The 17,271-nt window shown below is 36.3% G+C and overlaps 1 protein-coding gene across 5 annotated transcripts in view; it reads right to left on the reverse strand.

Annotated features, from left to right (window-relative positions):
* Positions 1–10,351, reverse strand: part of LAMA2 (laminin subunit alpha 2) — a 637,158-nt gene extending 626,807 nt beyond the window's left edge. For all 5 annotated transcript variants that reach the window (XM_045066381.1, XM_045066380.1, XM_045066378.1 and 2 more), the window contains exon 1: positions 10,051–10,351. In XM_045066381.1, the coding sequence (XP_044922316.1) occupies positions 10,051–10,207 (157 nt within the window). In that variant the 5' untranslated portion in view covers positions 10,208–10,351. The remainder of the gene's footprint in view (positions 1–10,050) is intronic.
* Positions 10,352–17,271: the final 6,920 nt, after the last annotated feature.

Here is a 17,271-nt window from a genome sequence, read left to right on the forward strand (position 1 = left end):
TCAGTTTTCTTGAAGCATCTTGGAAACTCACCTTTTTTAGGCCCTAATAGATGCTCCATGTTTTATATTCATTGTTTTATATACTCCTCACAACAAACCAATGAGATAAAGTAGCTCCCTGAAATGACAATTGTTCTACTTCATATTCTGTTTCATACTCTCAGCTTTATTCGGTAATTGAAAAAGGCATAGCAGGCAATAAGCCAGAAAATTGAGGTAGCTATACAGGCTTTAGAAAAAATATATTCGATGTGGCAAACTCTACTAACCTTATTTCCCCTTTAGAATAGAACTTTATATGTTGCAAGCAACTTAAAATGTAGTACACCTTAGAGTTTCAATGGTACAGCTACTGGACTAAAAAAATATAATGATCCCATTTATAATTTATTCTGTAGTTCATAATCTTTTATTAAAGGCAACTAGACTTCTCTGCAAATTTAATTCTTAGATTCCTTTATTCAAGATTTTTTATGAAACTGAAAATCTGATTTAAGAAAACAAATCAAATGGCTAAATGTCTTTGTATATTAAATATACTAATATAAATATACTAAATACATTAACTAGGTACTGTGAGTTCTAAACTGTAAATGATACATACATATACACTCATTGTTGCCACACATACACCTACATTGTAGGAAGTTTGCAAAATTTTCAAACAGAGAAGTTCAATTTCAGATTGAACTCTTTAGATCTTTTTACAGAAATGCCAGTGCTCTACTTTCTTTCAAAAGGAATTTTGATATTAATTCTTCTCTGAATCAGGTATACATGTTTGGTTCATGTTCATTTCATTCACTGAAATATAAATATACACATACACACATATATATAGACCTTTTTTAAAGGATTCATTTTATAATAAATATCATTATGTTTCTAGCTCACTGACATTATGTATATAAGGTGACTTCAGGAAAGCCATAATCAGTTAATACTTTCTTATAGTCCAGTGTCCAATAATCGAAATTCTAAGAATTTAAAACTAAAATTTGACAAATATTTTTACATTTATGCAAAATTGTAAGCATTATGGGTGTGTTTCTGCATAGTTTTGTGTGTATTTAAATGAAAAAGACCATTAAAGACAACACTTTTCTTGTTCTTTCACAATACCCAGTGACTCTGTTTTCTAATTAGACTAACTGAACTCAGAAATGGAGGTATGATTATTTCAAGGTGTTTTATAAAAGATAAGAAAGCATTTAAAAGTCTAAAAGAGTTGACGATGTAGGATCCAAAAAATTGGGAGCAGAAACTTATCTACTTTCTTGTTTTTTAAATATATTTAAGTAATCTCTGCACCCAACCTAGGGCTCAAGCCCACAACCCGAGATCAAGGGTTGTACACTTCCAACTAAGCGAGCCGGGCACCCCATCCTAATTTCTAATTCGAAAGCTTGCACTGGACTTTGTGTTTTTCCTTGACAAGTTGCAAGGCATCTATTTTCCTTCTATAAAATGAAGATAATTATATTAACCTACTAGACAACTCTACTAGGTAAATCCATGTGTTAATGCCCACAACGAGCTAGATACTATTAAACAGTCTAAAGCATCTGGTGCTCAAGATGCTGTTGTATAAAAGAAACTTGCAGAGAAGCACAGCTTGTTGGTCAACTAAGAGGACCTTACATAGAAAGCCTTTGTTAACGTTATGCAAAGTGCCTTTCCTAAGTGCCAGGCACTAAATAGTTCCTCAGGTCTCAGTCATTCTTTATTTGCATAGATTAACTTGCTATTTGAACTAGATTATGACTGTCACAGAAAGCCAGTGCTATGAATAATAACCTCTAACACACTATATGATCTTTTTCTAAAAGTCACTTGTCTGAATAAAAACCAAATAGCATCAGATTTCCATGTTAAAATCCACATTCAAGATGACCAGAAAAAACACTGTTTTATTACCCATATCATATATCTGTGACAAGCAAATGTCTAGTATTAACTCACCATGTAAATTTAGGTTATGCCTCAAAGCTATAATGAGATTGTGATTATCTGGCTTTTGGTAAGATTTAAGTGAAATTTTGTCTTCCATATCTTCTTAAAAGTTGTATTTGTTAGAATTATCTCTTTGAAAACCTCATTTTATTCATAAGCAGGATATTAAAAGAGGAAGGGAGGAAGAGAGGGAAGAAAAGAGAGAGAGAAGCTATGCAATTTTCTCCACCTAACTCTTGTTCTAACTAAAAGAATGTAGTCAGGCCAAAACTGTATTACTTTACTCCAAAGGTTACTGCAAGACTTACAGCAGTCCTTAAATAAGTTATAAAAATTGAAACAGAACATAGAATAAGTTTCTGATTGTAAAAATAGGTAACATTTCAAAGTTCATTTTATAAAAGAAGTCATTAGAACAGTACATCATTGGGTCATACCCCAATGTTTATAGCAGCAATGGCCACGGTTGCCAAACTGTGGAAAGAATCAAGATGCCCTTCAATGGACGAATGGATAAGGAAGATGTGGTCCATATACACTATGGAGTATTATGCCTCCAACAGAAAGGATGAATACCCAACTTTTGTATCAACATGGACGGGACTGGAAGAGATTATGCTGAGTGAAATAAGTCAAGCACAGAGAGTCAATTATCATATGGTTTCACTTATTTGTGGAGCATAACAAATAACATGGAGGACATAGGGAGATGGAGAGAAGAAGGGAGTTGAGGGAAATTGGAAGGGGAGATGAACCATGAGAGACTGTGGACTCTGAAAAACAACCTATGGGTTTTGAAGGGGCAGGGTTTGGGAGGTTGGGTGAGCCGGGTGGTGGGTATTAGGGAGGGCGCAGATTGCATGGAGCACTGGGTGTCGTGCAAAAACAATGAATACTGTTACGCTGAAAAGAAATTTAAAAATTTAAAAAACAACTTTAAAAAAAGGAAAAAAAAACAATGAATTGTTAAGTTGAAAAGAAATTAAAAAAAAATAATATCTAAACTTTAGCTCTGATACTAAAAATAATAAAAGAGAATTCCAAGATATACATATTTTTGTTTTTAACATCCACATTAGTTAAAATTACTCTAAGAAATCTATGACTTAGGGACACCTGGGAGGCTTAGTCATTTTAGTGTCTGCCTTTGGCTCTGGTCATGATCCCAGGGTTCTGGGATTAAGTCCCACAATGGGCTCCCAGCTCAGTAGAGAGCCTGCTTCTCCCTCTCCCTCTGCCCCAACCCCCTGCTCATGCTCTCTTTCTCTCTCAAATAAATAAATAAAATCTTAAAAAAAAAAAAAAAGAAAGGAAAGAAAGAAATGGCATATTTCTAAGAACACTGGGCAAATGAAGGGATATGTAGAAATTCCCTTTACTTCAGTTGTTTTAAGGTACTAAAATTAGTTGTTTTGTTTGTTTGTTTGTTTTTTAAAATTTGAGAGAGAGAACACATGTGCATAAGGTGGGGGAAGAGGGACAAACAGAACCTCAAGCAGACTCTGCAGGGCTTGATGGGGGGAATTGAGGGGCTCAATCTCACCACCCCAAGATCATGACCGCAGCCAAAACCAAGAGTCAGACACTTAACTGACTAGGCCATGCAGGCACCTGATACTGAAATTCTTTTAATCATAATAGGATGGAGATGCCAAAAAGAAAAAAAGAAAAAAGAAAAATTTACAAAACACCTTTGTGTTTCCCAGTGATAGACTGCTGAGGTATAATACTCTCGAATGGAGTCACTGAGCTATACTCTAAGAATGAGATGTATGGGGGAGGAAATGGAGCTCAATTGATACTACATTTGGATTATTGGTCTAGTGAAGTGGATTAAAGCCCCTCTGGGAAAAGAAATATTAGCTATTATTTCATTCATTCATTTAACTCTGCTCAAAACTCTCCAATTCCACCCATCTCCCTCCAACTAAAAGGCAAATTCTTTACAATGATCCAGCTCCCGAGTGTTTTCTGACCCTTTGCATTGGGCTCACCTGTAGACCTTTATAAACCTGCTCCCTGCACTAAGGGCATCAGCTCTTTCACCTGGTGTCTGTATGGATCACTCCCACTTCACCTTCAAGGGTTTGCTCACATGTGACCTTCTCAAGGAGGTCAACCCTTATCATTCTATTTAAAATAGCAACCAATCTCTCTCTATTCCTAGACCCCCAACCCCTCTTACCCTGGTATATATGTTTGTGCATCACTCACTACATTCTAAAAATATAGGTATTCATACATTACTTATTCACTCTATATTCATATTTGTCTCCATCTCCACCCCAACTAGAATATAAACTCCAGAAAAGCAGGGATTTTTTTTCTGTTTTACTTACTGAACACAGTCATTCATTAACCATATTCCATTACACATAGTCCTATGCTCACCAACTTCCTGCACAACTTCCTGAACTCCATCTTAGCAATTGGTACAGTGAAGAACCCATCCTCTTTCTGTCTGACTGGTATACACGGAGCCCAGCATGAGTCTCAAGAGCCATGTGACACTCTGATTTTGTCTTTCTCTAACCTCTACTTTGTTTTCTCAATCCCCACAACTGGACTTCTGCCTAAGTTCCTACCTACTTACCCAGTTTAAACTCATGCTCCTAAACCTCAATGTTGTACATTGGAAGCCTAAACAATTTGTCTGATCAGTGACAACAGTTTCTTCCCGACCTTTTTCCTAATCTCCAGCTGCGAAAAAAGAACCTATTGCAACCTACACAGGTGACTTGGAGTTATTATTTGTTGTTGTTATTATTATTATTATTACCCTACTTGGAAACTTCCAGCCATACTACACCCACACAGTAGAATCCTACTAAATAGTTATGCTGACTGAAATCAAGCATGCATTTGCACTGTCTAATTCAGACAGCCAGCCACCCCACTCATCTTGCTCTGCATGGGTTAGGTCAAGGTTAACTGTTCCTATTCTGCCAATTCTACTTTGCTAGTAGTCCAGAATTCAGGCCCCATAATTCTAAAGCAGATTATGAAAGATGTGAAAGCTCAAAGTTTCAGTGAATTTTTTTTAATCATTTAATGATTAAAAATCTGTTTGGATTAAAAGGAGGAACAATAATCTGGTCTCCAAGGTACAAGTTGAAAAGTCTATCACAACAGTCTTTGTCAATTAATAATCAGAATTTATTAAATGTATGAACAAAAAAATAGTGACAATGATCTGCTTTAAATAAATGGGGACTAAGAAAATACAAATATGTGAAATCTACCAAAAAGTAAACTTTTTTGAGATATCACTATTGTAATATAATTGAATGGTATAAAAACTCTAAGTCATACTAGTTCAGAAATTCTTCTTCCAATTTAACTAAGTCTCTGCCATAAATATATAGACTCGTGCTTTCTTTACAGAGTCATAGTTCATATATCCCAAAGAGCTATAAACTATTTGGTTATTATTGGTAAAACTGTGTTACTAAAGTATAGGAGACCGTTATCCCATATTTCAGAATGAATTAGGGACAAATTGGCAAAGCATGTGCAGTTTTTTTCATAATTCCTAGCAATTCTTGATGGAGATTTGGTTCATTATTTTGCATGAAATCCTAGGATAGAAAACTTTTAGGAATAAGACCAATCAGCAATTTGGATACACTGACATGTGAGATAAAATATATAATATAAAATTTATATCTTTTAAAAAACTTCTACCACATCTATAATATAATTGTTAATGTTGAGTATGTTCTTATTCTTAACCCTACATTTTTTCTGTTATGAACCATTTTTACTAAACTATTAGGCCAGTCTGTAGTGACTAAGCAAACATATGTACAAAAATTACATATGTAGCAAAAGTGATACAAAAAAAATTAATAAGTCTCAGGTAATTCATGAAGCATTCTCATATTTTATAGCATAGGATGTTTCAGAACCATGCAATTAATGTGATGTAAAAATTCCATATGAAAATTTTAAGTGTTCTTGCCAAAAATGAGTGAGGATCATCTCAAACATGTTTTTATTTTAAATCCCAGAAGGTATCTAAAAACACATTTATATACATTTCATATTTTCTTGACATCTTTAAGAATTCAGAAGTTCAAATGCAAGTATGCACTCCAAAAACAATAGACTGTAATACTAGAATTGGGGGCTTAAGGAAGTACTGGAGACTTACTTGATGAGTTTTTTTTTTTTTTTTAAGATTTTATTTATTTATTTGACACAGAGAGAGATCACAAGTAGGCAGAGAGTCAGGCAGAGAGAGAGAGAGAGAGAGAAGCAGGCTCCCCGCTGAGCAAAGAGCCTGATGCGGGGCTTGAAACCAGGACATTGAGATCATGACCTGAGCCAAAGGCAGCGGCTTAATCCACTGAGCCACCCAGGCGCCCCACTTGATGAGTTATAACTATGTCTCTGTAAAGGCATTTTATCCTAACTCATCCCTGACCAGTCGCACCTCTGATCACACATGGACATTTCTAGAAGTTAGGTGCTCCAACACACAATTTCTGAACAGCTCAGAACAGGGAGGGGCAAGAAGAAAGAGAAGGTTTCTTCTCATTTTATTTAATTCAAACCTTCCCCTTTGTCATATGCTCCTGTGGATCTGAGTTCAGGATTTAGAAAGAACATCTTATCCTCTCTTCCACAAAACAGCCATCCCCAAATTTCAGGATATCACTTGTGATTTCCTAAGTCTGTCTTTTTCCAAATGAATAGTTTTCAGTTGAGATAGTCCTCCTCTGGAAATCTTTCCAGACTTCTAACTACTCTCTTCTTCCTCCTCTGAATTGACCTATGTTTGTCAATGAAGCACTCCAATGTGTTCTAGAACAACAGCTCTCTCTGTTTCTATGAGTCTTTTTATGAGTTCATTTTTCTGTCACCATGTCACACTATAGGCTCATATTGAACTTGCTGTAATTCAGACTGCCCTTTCTCCTCCTGTTTTTGTACTCATCCCTGTATTTATAATGGAAACAAAACATTTTTGGAAGAGGGTAAATGAAGTTATTTAATGTCTGCATACAAATTAACAAAACCAGTTCTCCATAGGTTCTGTTCATGGTCCAGGCTATATAGACCTCCAAAATTCCTGAATCTGTTACTAACCAGTTTAGCCACATGAATCAATTTTGGACCACCAGCAGTTCTGATAAGCTTGGATTTTATGTTTTCCATCAGGCTATCACCGGGATAAATGAACATAAGAAAACCTCCATCACACTCCCAGAGACATCTTTCCAAATTAACCTTAAACCACTAGGCAATATTCTTCAGAAACTTCCAATCAGCTGCAATTTACCTACCATTAGATTCCCACTTCCACAAATTATTCATAAGAATATCAGGAAAAGATTTTATCTACTGCCTTGCTGAAACACAGAACTACTTTGACTACATCATTTTATTCTGTCAATCATACCTAGTTAAAAAATTTCCTTAGAATATCATTTTTACTGAATCAATGCTATTCGTACAACTCATTGAGCTAGAGAAACTACACAAGATTTTAAAGAAAAAATTAAAAACAAAAAAAATCTGGTTAAATTTCTAACTCAATTACAACATTTAAGAATGATTGCTTCTGCCGATATTTTTTTTTTAAGATTTTATTTATTTATTTGACAGACAGAGATCACAAGTAGGCAGAGAGGCAGGTAGAGAGAGAGGAAGGGAAGCAGGCTACCCCCCTACCCCCCGAGCAGAGAGCCCAATGCGAGGCTCGATGTGGGACTCCATCCCAGGACCCGGGACCATGACCTGAGCTGAAGGCAGAGGCTTTATCACACTGAGCCACCCAGGCGCCCCTGTCAATATTCTTAATAAAATGGCACCATACTATAAGGGAAAAAAGAACTCATTCTAAACAATCAATGCTTGGCCAAGAAAGTCAACATTAGTATAATCAAAAAGAGAAAAGTTGGTAATAGCCAAAAACTTGGTCAGTCATACTCATATCCAGTGATTTTCACTTAGAGTGTGCTTTATCAGAACCACGTTAAAAAGAAAACATGGCCCCCACAATAAATGAAAGAAATCTTGGTACCATAAAAAAGGGAACTTTAGCATATAAACAACACTAGAGGTGTCTTTAGCTGTTAAAAATTAAGTTATTATCAGCTTCATGAATTTAAGTCACAACTACTCCAAGCCTCCAGTTTAAAATTTGTCCAATAATAATAATAGTTGAAGGTGAAATAAGCTCAAGGCATTTTAAAATTAGGAAACTATATAAATTTAAGGTATTATAAAACATATCTTATATGTACTTTTAATATTAGCAATTTTCAACCATTTATCCCTGAGCCAAACTTGAAATATATCACAAACGATCTATAATAATAGATTAATAGGTTCTAGGATGCAGGAGATAGCAGTCTATAGTAGATTCTATGTTGTAACTATTTTGCTCAGAATTCCTTATTGTATATATCATTCAAGTGATCTCTGAACAGAACGGCAGTATAAACTTCCCTTTCTGCATTGACCTTAGCTACAGAAATCAGAGTTAATTTTATCTTATATAATACAGAGAGAGAAAGAGACTGAGAGACAGAGATGAGAAGAGGGAAAGAGAAAAGAGAGGAGTAGAGTTAGAAATGGAGTAGAGGAAGAAGAGAGAACGAGAGGGCTGCGCAGCACACTAGGAAATTTCTCAGTGACCCACTTGATCCGTCTTCTGCATGCTTTCAGCTTCTGCTCCACTCCAAGGGAACTTTGCTTTTCTTTGCTCCCAGCTGCTTAACAGTATTAAATAAATACGTATTGTTAAAAGATATCATGTAACTAAGCAAGGCTAATATTTTAAAGCAGTTATTTTTTAAAAATCAGCAGCCAGAGATATTCTCAAACTCACTCTCATAAATTCTATTAATTAAGCCACACTGACCCCATTTTACCTCACAGAGAAGGAAAAGCAAAAATAGAAGAAAAAAGTTATATAGTGAACTTATGGTCATTTTTAATCTAGGAATTTTAATTATGGAGTTATTATTGTAGCAAGAAGATTGTACTCCTTTCAAGATAAAATAGTACTGCTAGAAATGTTAGATATAAAAACTATCAAAATGGTTAGACATAACTTTATTCCAGTTTACTAAAGAGGGATACATGTATTTCAAAACTTTGACAGATTCAGTCTCATCAAAACTTTCAAAAGCTGCTAACCTCCAGACTCTGTACTCTTAGGGTAAATATTTTGATATTTGAAACCAAACCTTAAATATTTTTTACTTTAATACATGTTTTCCGACTCATAAAAATGTTTGCTAAAATGATGTATTATAAATTATGTTTTAAAACGCTGTACATGTGCTTCTTTCAAAATTCATGATCATAAAATAACTCTTCAAAGACTCCCAAGAGCATCAGAAATTATATGCATAAAAACACTACAGCACTCTGAAGAGAGTAATTTGAGTTACATTACATAAAACCATTTTCCAAAGTCCCCTGAAGTATGTATCTGGTCACTGTGGTTTTAATTAAAGTCAACATGACATAAAAGTCTTGTCTGTATGTAAGTCAGAGGAGAAATTTCACTATTAAAAAAAAAAAAAAGGATACGTGAGATAGGATGAGTCGGAAAAAGATGAGGAGGTCCCACTGGCATGAAAGAAAAAAAACCACTTAATTAACTACTTTACAAACTCTGTTCAAATAGTTAGAAACAAAGTCCTTAAAAAAAAAAGTCTCAGCTGCCCTCCATAAAGTTCCAAGATGAGCCACAGCTTGGGAAACATTTCTCTGCAGGGATGGAATCGGATTTGGAAAAACTTTTGATTTTTCAAGCGGTTAAAAAGTTTGCCACTTTGGAAGATTTCGGAAATCAGTTGGCAGTATGTAAAAGCGATAGCAAGTTCTCTCAGAACGAATGAACAATGAAAAAGGGCTTCATGTTCTTTGAGGGGAGGTAGGCAATCCCCCCAACACACCCACCACGATGTACTCAGGGAGTTGAAAGTGTCCTGGCATCCGGCTCAGCGCCTCTCGCCCTAGTTACCCGAGAGCAGAGCCAGAAATCGGTCCCTGCCCCGGGACTGCTGGAAGAAGGGACCAGTGAGGGGCCCCGAGCCCCGCATAGGATGGAACCTAGAGCCCGTTCCTCGACTGTACCTCTTTGCTGATGTGCCTGGGACTGCCGCTGGCGCTGCTGCTGCTGCTGCTGCTGCTGCTGCTGCTGCTGCTGCTGCTGCTGCTGGCGCTGCGCCTGGCCGCCCCCGAGGCCCCCGCTGAGCAGCAGGACCAGGAGGACCCCGGCCGCTCCTGGCATTGCGGTGGCCCTGAGCGGATCCAAGTCTCGAGAGCCCGAGGAGCCGCTGCCGCCCAGTCCCCCGGCCCGGGCTTGTGAGCAGCAGCTGCGGGCTAAGAGGAGGAGACAGCCCCCCCTGGCTTTGGCTCTGCAGCCGCGGGAGGGTGGGGGCAGAAAGAGGACACTCCCCTTCCCTCCTCTTTCCCAGGCCCTCGTCCCGCAGCCGTCGAGGCGCAGGCCCTTAAAGGGTCCTCGGTGAAACAGCCCTTCCTATAGCCGTCCTTCCCTCGGAGAAGGGGTCATTCCTTAGCTTGATCTGTTAGCTGAACTTGTTTTTTAAATTAAAGGAGGTAACTGATAGGAAAGCACTTTGTGATCCGTAAAGTCTCTACACATGGAAAACATTATTTGTGGGAAGTCTGCACAGCTGGGAACTTGACCGAAGCCAAGTGGATGGACCTCCTGAGAAGGCCTGGCAAAGCTGTGTGCGGGCACTGTGTACCCAGGTGACCCAACGCTAGACACAGCCCCGTCCCAAAGGCCCTGGGGTGCTGTGAAGTTACCAGGGGGCTGAAGGCCGTTCCAGGCCTCTGTAAGTCAGGCCAGGGCACTGACCTACTGCTTGATAGACTGAGGGCAGGACAACCAAGGTGGAACAAAATTTTTAAATCTCCATTGCTCCACTGCAATGCTTATGACCAACGTAAAGGTTAAATTAAAAGTAAGGTTTTCAGTTCAGTCAGGGGACTTTTGTTAAAATAGGATAAAGGCCTTAGCCAGCATTTCTTCTCAGGCTCCAAACTGCTTCTCTTTACCTCAGAATTTTCCTGCCACCCCAGCTTCCAATGACAGCTCCTTGCTAGCTTTTTTATTGTTTTTTTCTTTTATGATCGGAGGTTCCCATTGTGCCTGAAAACTTCTTACTGGGTCTTTATGGGATTTGCAGGCTGTCTGCTGGCTTACTCGGTGATTGGGAGTACTAATGACATCAGTGTACTATGAGGTCCCAGAGTTAGTTGTCCCATACTGAGTGGGACAATGCTACTAACCAGGGACTTCCGAATGGGCCACTGGGCATTCATGTAGGTGAAAAATTATATCTGAAGCCTAATTTAAGTCTATGCTGCACCTAAAATGTTTTGCAGGTTTGTTTGTTTGTTTTTTTTTCCAGGATGCAACTACTATGTAAGTGGAGGAAATCTTATACTTTGTGTTTCTGAACTTTACCAGGAGGTGTTTACCATCTCAGAAAAATCACATCATTGATACTATGTCTGTTCATGGTAGTGTCCCCCAGACAGTATCAATACACATCTGTTGCATTGATGGTGACTCTAGGAATAGGTTCAGGCTTCTATTTTGCCTACTAAATATAGGCAAACTACTAAATGTAAGTTTTATCCAAACATTTATGTATTGAGATATACCTTGTTTTATATAGATTACTTTTTTTCCTCTTTTATTTTATACTTAAGCCATTATATTGAGTTTTTAAATACTATATTGAAAGTAAGTGATATTATCTATGAATTTCCTTTCAGCAAAATAAAGGAGGTATTGTTCCTACCAGGACTGATTGAGAACATCTGGTCAAATGATGCCCAAGGAAATGGATAGCTCTCAATATTATCTATCTTTTTTAGTTCTGTTAATATTAGTTCTAAGAAACTCTATAATAGTTTTTTGTTGTTGTTTTATTTTGGTGGGGTTTTTGTTTTTTGGTGGTTTTTTTTTTTTTGGGTGGAAATTGCAAAATGGAGTCTGGCTCAAGTCTTGAGAATAAGACTATGATCTCTGCTATCAACTCTGCTTGTGATTCAACATAGGGGAAAAATTGTAAAATTATTTAACAAAAATTAAGATACAGAACCAGTAATATCAGAGCAATTTTTCTTCAACCTAATTAAGGTACAATTTACACAAAATAAATGCACCCATTTGATATGTTTAAAATATGTAAACTCCCAGGCCTCCTGGGTGGCTCAGTCATTTAAGTGTCAGACTCTTAGTTTAGGTGTAGGTCATGATCTCTGGATGGTGAGATTGAGCCTGATGTTTGGCTCTGTACTCAGTGGGGTTGCTTGAGATTCTCTCCCACCTTTCTTCCTCTGGCTTCTCCCCTCCCCACCCACACTATCTCTCCCTCTCTCTCAAATAAATAAAATCTTTTAAAAACATTTTTAAAAATGTAAACTCGCATTTGACAATGGCCCCAATTAAGCCTGTCACTTGCCCAATGTTTCTGCCCTTTTGCAATAATTTCTACAGCCTCCCACACAGACAGGTAGCCACTGCTCTGATTTCTGCCACTATAGATTATTTTAGCTATTCAGAAATTTCATATAAATGGAATAAGAAAAGAAAGGTCTTTTCGTCACTTAGCACAGTATTTTGGAGGTATGGCGATGCTGTTGCTCTATGTCAGTAGTATGTTCCTTTTCATTGCCAAATATTGTCTATTACATGGATTATCATAAGTTGTTTATACATTCACCTGAGCGGAATTTGAATTGTTCCTGTTTTGAGCTATGAAGAATAAAGCTGCCATGAATATTTGAATACAGTGTTTGAAAGGACATATGTTTGTATTTCTTAATTCCTAAGAGTGATATTATTGGGGTACTTGGTGAGTATGTGAGAAACTATGAAGTATGAACTATTACAGTATGGTTCTATCAGTTTAAACTCCCCCAGTAAGATTTGAGAGTTCCAGATGTTCTGCATGTGTACCAACCACTGATGCTATTTAATTTTATCTTCTCTAGGTTGCACTGTGATACCTTACTGGCACTGCCACTTGCTTTTCTCTGATGAGGCTGAAAATGTTTTGATGTCCTTATTGGGCATTTATATTACTTTTTTTATGAAATGTCTGCTCAGATCTTTTGCTCATTTGTTATATTATTGTTAGGTTGTAAGATTTTAATATATATTCTGGAGAAAAATTCTTTGTCTAATACACTTTATATAGTGCCTATTGTTCTCAGGCTGTGGGTTGACTTTTCAATTTCTTGACTCATGCTGGAGGAGGTCATCAAGAGGACATGACTTCCAGCTGACCTGTGGGATGGATTCAGGAAACCAGAGGCTCCTCCTCTGTCCTTGGAATATGCATTCTGCCTGCCTGCCCTCCCAAAACTACAGCTGCCTCAAGGACACAGCCTTGAGATAGTAGTATTGTTGAGAACATCTGGACAGTAGTATTGTTGAAAACATATGCCTGAACCTAGGATCAACAAAGATATGCCTGAACCTAGGAATGCCTGACCTCTATACAGACTCAAGATTCTGACAACTGGCTATAGAGCTCTTCTTAAGGCCTCCTAAGACAAGCCTCATGGAAGTTCCCTTGCTCATTAAACTTACTACCTACCAGTCTTGGAGTACTCCGCCTTTCTTCTGTCTCTCCTTGACCCCTATCCATCGGCACTGGTTTACAAACCAACAACTGCTTTCAAAGAAAAGAACTGTTTCATTTTGATTAAGTCCAATTTATGAAGATTTTTTTTTTCATTTATGCTTAATACCTTTTGTGTCCCATTTTTCAGAAATCTTTGCCTGGGCCAAAACGGTGAACACCATCTTCTCTATTCTTTCCTTGAGATTTTATAATCATAGCTACTACATTTGGGTTTATGATTTATTTCAGTAAATTTTGGTGTTTGCTATGAAGTAAAGTACTTCAGGTAAGGACTCTTTTTTTTTCATGCAGATACCCATTCATTTCAGCACCACCTGTGGAGAAATCATTATTACCCCATCTGATTACCTTGTCCCTTTTTCAGAAGTTGATCATATGTGGGTCTATTTCTGGACTCTAAATAATATATTTATTTATGCCAATATCACAGTCTTTGTAGCTTTATAGTAGCTTCAAAGTTAGGTAGAGTAAACTCTACAATTTTGTTTTGCAAAACAAAACTCTTTTGACTATTCTAAGTCCTTTACATTTCCATATACATTTTTCAGTCAGCTCATCAATTTCTACCCCCAAAAAATAATATAGGAGGGACTTTTCATTGAATCTACAGATTAATTTTGAGGGGACTGATATTTTAGCAACAGTGAGTCTTCCAATCCATTAATACAGCCTGTCTTCATTTATTTACATCTTTATTCTAAGCACTGCTCTGTAGTGTTCAATGTGTATGTGTTAAAATTTACCTTAAAATTTACCTCTTAAGTGTTTTGTGTTTTGCTATTATAAACTGTATTTTTCAATTTAATGTTTCACATTAAATTTAATATGCTAATAGTAGTACAAGTGATTTGAGTATTATACATTGGATTCTGCAAAATTGTTAAAGTCACTTCAAATGGGCTATAGGTAGATTCTTCAGTATATCTCATGTATAGGATCATGTTATCTACAAAGGCAGTGTTACTTCTTCCATTTTAATCTGTATGCTTTTACACTTTTTTCTTGTCATATTGCACTCGCTATGACTTGCAATAAAAAGTTGAATAGCAGATATTGGGGAGGGTTTGTGCTATGATGAGTGCTGTGAATCGTGTAAGACTGATGAATCACAGACCTGTAGCTCTGAAGCAAATAATATGTCATATGTTAATTTTTTTAAAAAGACTAAAAAAAAAAATGTTGAATAGCAGTGGTAAAAGTAGACATTTTTGCCTAGTTTTTGATCAGAGGGGAAATCAGTAATTCACTGACTATTATGATGATGTCTATGATGATGATAATTATGATGAGGTTTTCAGTACATCTTATTATAAAATTTCAGGAAGTTCCCTTCTTTTGCTGAGAGTTTTCATAACAAATGCATAATAAATTTGGGCAATGCTTTATTGTATATAAATAAATAAATAAATAAATTCTTTCTTTATTTGGGTGATATGATGAATTACAGTGACTTATTTTTTACTGTTAATCAATCTCCCAGTCCTGGCATAAAACATGATATGTCATGATATAGTATCCCTTTTATAGGTTTCTAGTTTTCATTTACTAATATTTAGCTATCATATTTCTATCTGATTCTGATATCAAAGTAATGCTGGCCTTATATAATTAGTTGGAATATGGTCCTTCTGAAAGAGTTTGTGTAGAATTTGTATAATTTTTTCCATAAATATTTGACAGAACTCACTGGTGAAATCATCTGAGCCCATAGTTCTCTTTTGAGGGAATTTTTTTTACTACAAAGTCAATGTTTTAAGTAGATATAGAATGATTCTGATTTTCTATCATATCAGTTTGGTGACTTGTAATTTTTAAGGAATTCATTTTATCTAAGTTGTCAAATTTGTTGGCATAAAGTTATTCATAATATTTCTTTATTATCCTTTTAATGTCTTTATGATTGGTGCTGATGACCTCTTTTTCCTGATGCTGTAATTTGTGTCTCCTCTATTTTTTTTACATCAAGTTTTTTTTATAGGTATCTGTCATTTGTATTTATTCTTCGATTTTTTCTTTATTCATTCTATTTTATTCTTCTATTCATTATTCTATTCTTTCTATATTTATTTCCTTCTATTATTTGTCTGATTTTTGTTTATATTGATTGATCCTTGTATCTTTAAAATTCTCTTCCTTCTACTTATTTTAGGTTTACTTTATACTTTAACTTTTAATACTAGAAGTTTAACTCATTGATTAGAGACCTATCTTCTTATATAATTTAGGTAGCTATTATTGTATCCCACAATTTGGAATTTAAAAAAATTAATGCAAAATCTTTTCTTTTTTGTGTGTGGCTTCTTATTTGACCTGTGTGTTATTTTGAAGTGTGTTGTTGCTATGGTCTCAATAGTTGTGTCTCCCCACGATTCATGTTGAAATCCTAATGCCCAAAGTAATATTAGAAGGTGGGGCCTTTGGGAGGCAATTAGTTCATGAGGACGGAGCCTTATAGATGGGATTAGTGCTGTCATAAGAGATTCTAAAGAGCTCCCTTTCCTTTTTCTGCTATGTAAGGACACAGAAAAATAGGACCCGTATGAACCAGGAAATGGGTTCTCATCAGGTGTTAAAATGTGCCAGCACCTTGATCTTGCATTTCTGTCTCCAAATCTTGACAAATAAATTTGTCTTCTTTATAAGCCATCCAGTCTATGGTATTTTGTTATAGCAGTCAGAATGGATTAAGACAGTTGTTAATCTCCAAATTTCTTAGGTCTTACTAGGTATCTTATTGCTATTCATTTCTAATTTAGTTTTCCTATGGGCAGAGAAGATATTCAGTATGATTTCAATATTTTTTTTAAGATTTTATTTATTTATCAGAGAGAGAGAGGGAGAGCGAGCACAGGCAGACAGAATGGCAGACAGAGGCAGAAGCAGGCTCCCTGCTGAGCAAGGAGCCCGATGTGGGACTCGATCCCAGGACGCTGGGATCATGACCTGAGCCGAAGGCAGCTGCTTAACCAACTGAGCCACCCAGGCGTCCCTAATTTCAATATTTTTAAATGCATTGCAACTTGCTTTTTATTCTAGCATGTGATCTCTCTTAATGAAAATTCCATATTCAATTGAAAATGATTATATCTTGTTATTCTTAGATGGAATAGTCCATAAAGGTCAATTAACTAAAATTATTTGATAGCATTGTTCTTTATACTTATTCTTTAGCTGTTTATTTGTCTTATCAATTACTAAGAGATAAATGTTGAAATCTCCAGCTATAATTTTTGATATTTCTATTTTACCTTTCAAGTCTTATATTAGTTATCTATTGCTTCATAACAAATCATTGTTTCATTCCCCACAAATCATTCCCCACATTTAGAAGCTTAAAATACTAAACACTTAGTATTTTTAAATTACTATGAATCAGGAAATCAGAATAATTTATTTGGATGGTTCTCTTCACTTGGGTGGGTCTCTTTTGAGGTTGCCAGCAAGACATTAGTCAGGACTACAGTTACCAACAGGCTATAATGGGCTGGACTAAATTTTTTAAATGGTTGTCAGCATAATGCTTCAGCTCTTTGCCACATATGTTTCACCATAGGGCTGCTTATGCTATGGCAGCTGGCTTACCCTAAAGCATGTTGTCTGAGAGAGACAGACAAGGAGCAATCTATATTACCATTTATGACCTAGCAGTATAAGTCACATACTA

Source organism: Mustela putorius, unplaced genomic scaffold, assembly GCF_011764305.1.
Source record: "Mustela putorius furo isolate JIRA1106 unplaced genomic scaffold, ASM1176430v1.1 tig00003863_pilon_pilon_pilon, whole genome shotgun sequence".
Taxonomy (NCBI): domain Eukaryota; kingdom Metazoa; phylum Chordata; class Mammalia; order Carnivora; family Mustelidae; genus Mustela; species Mustela putorius.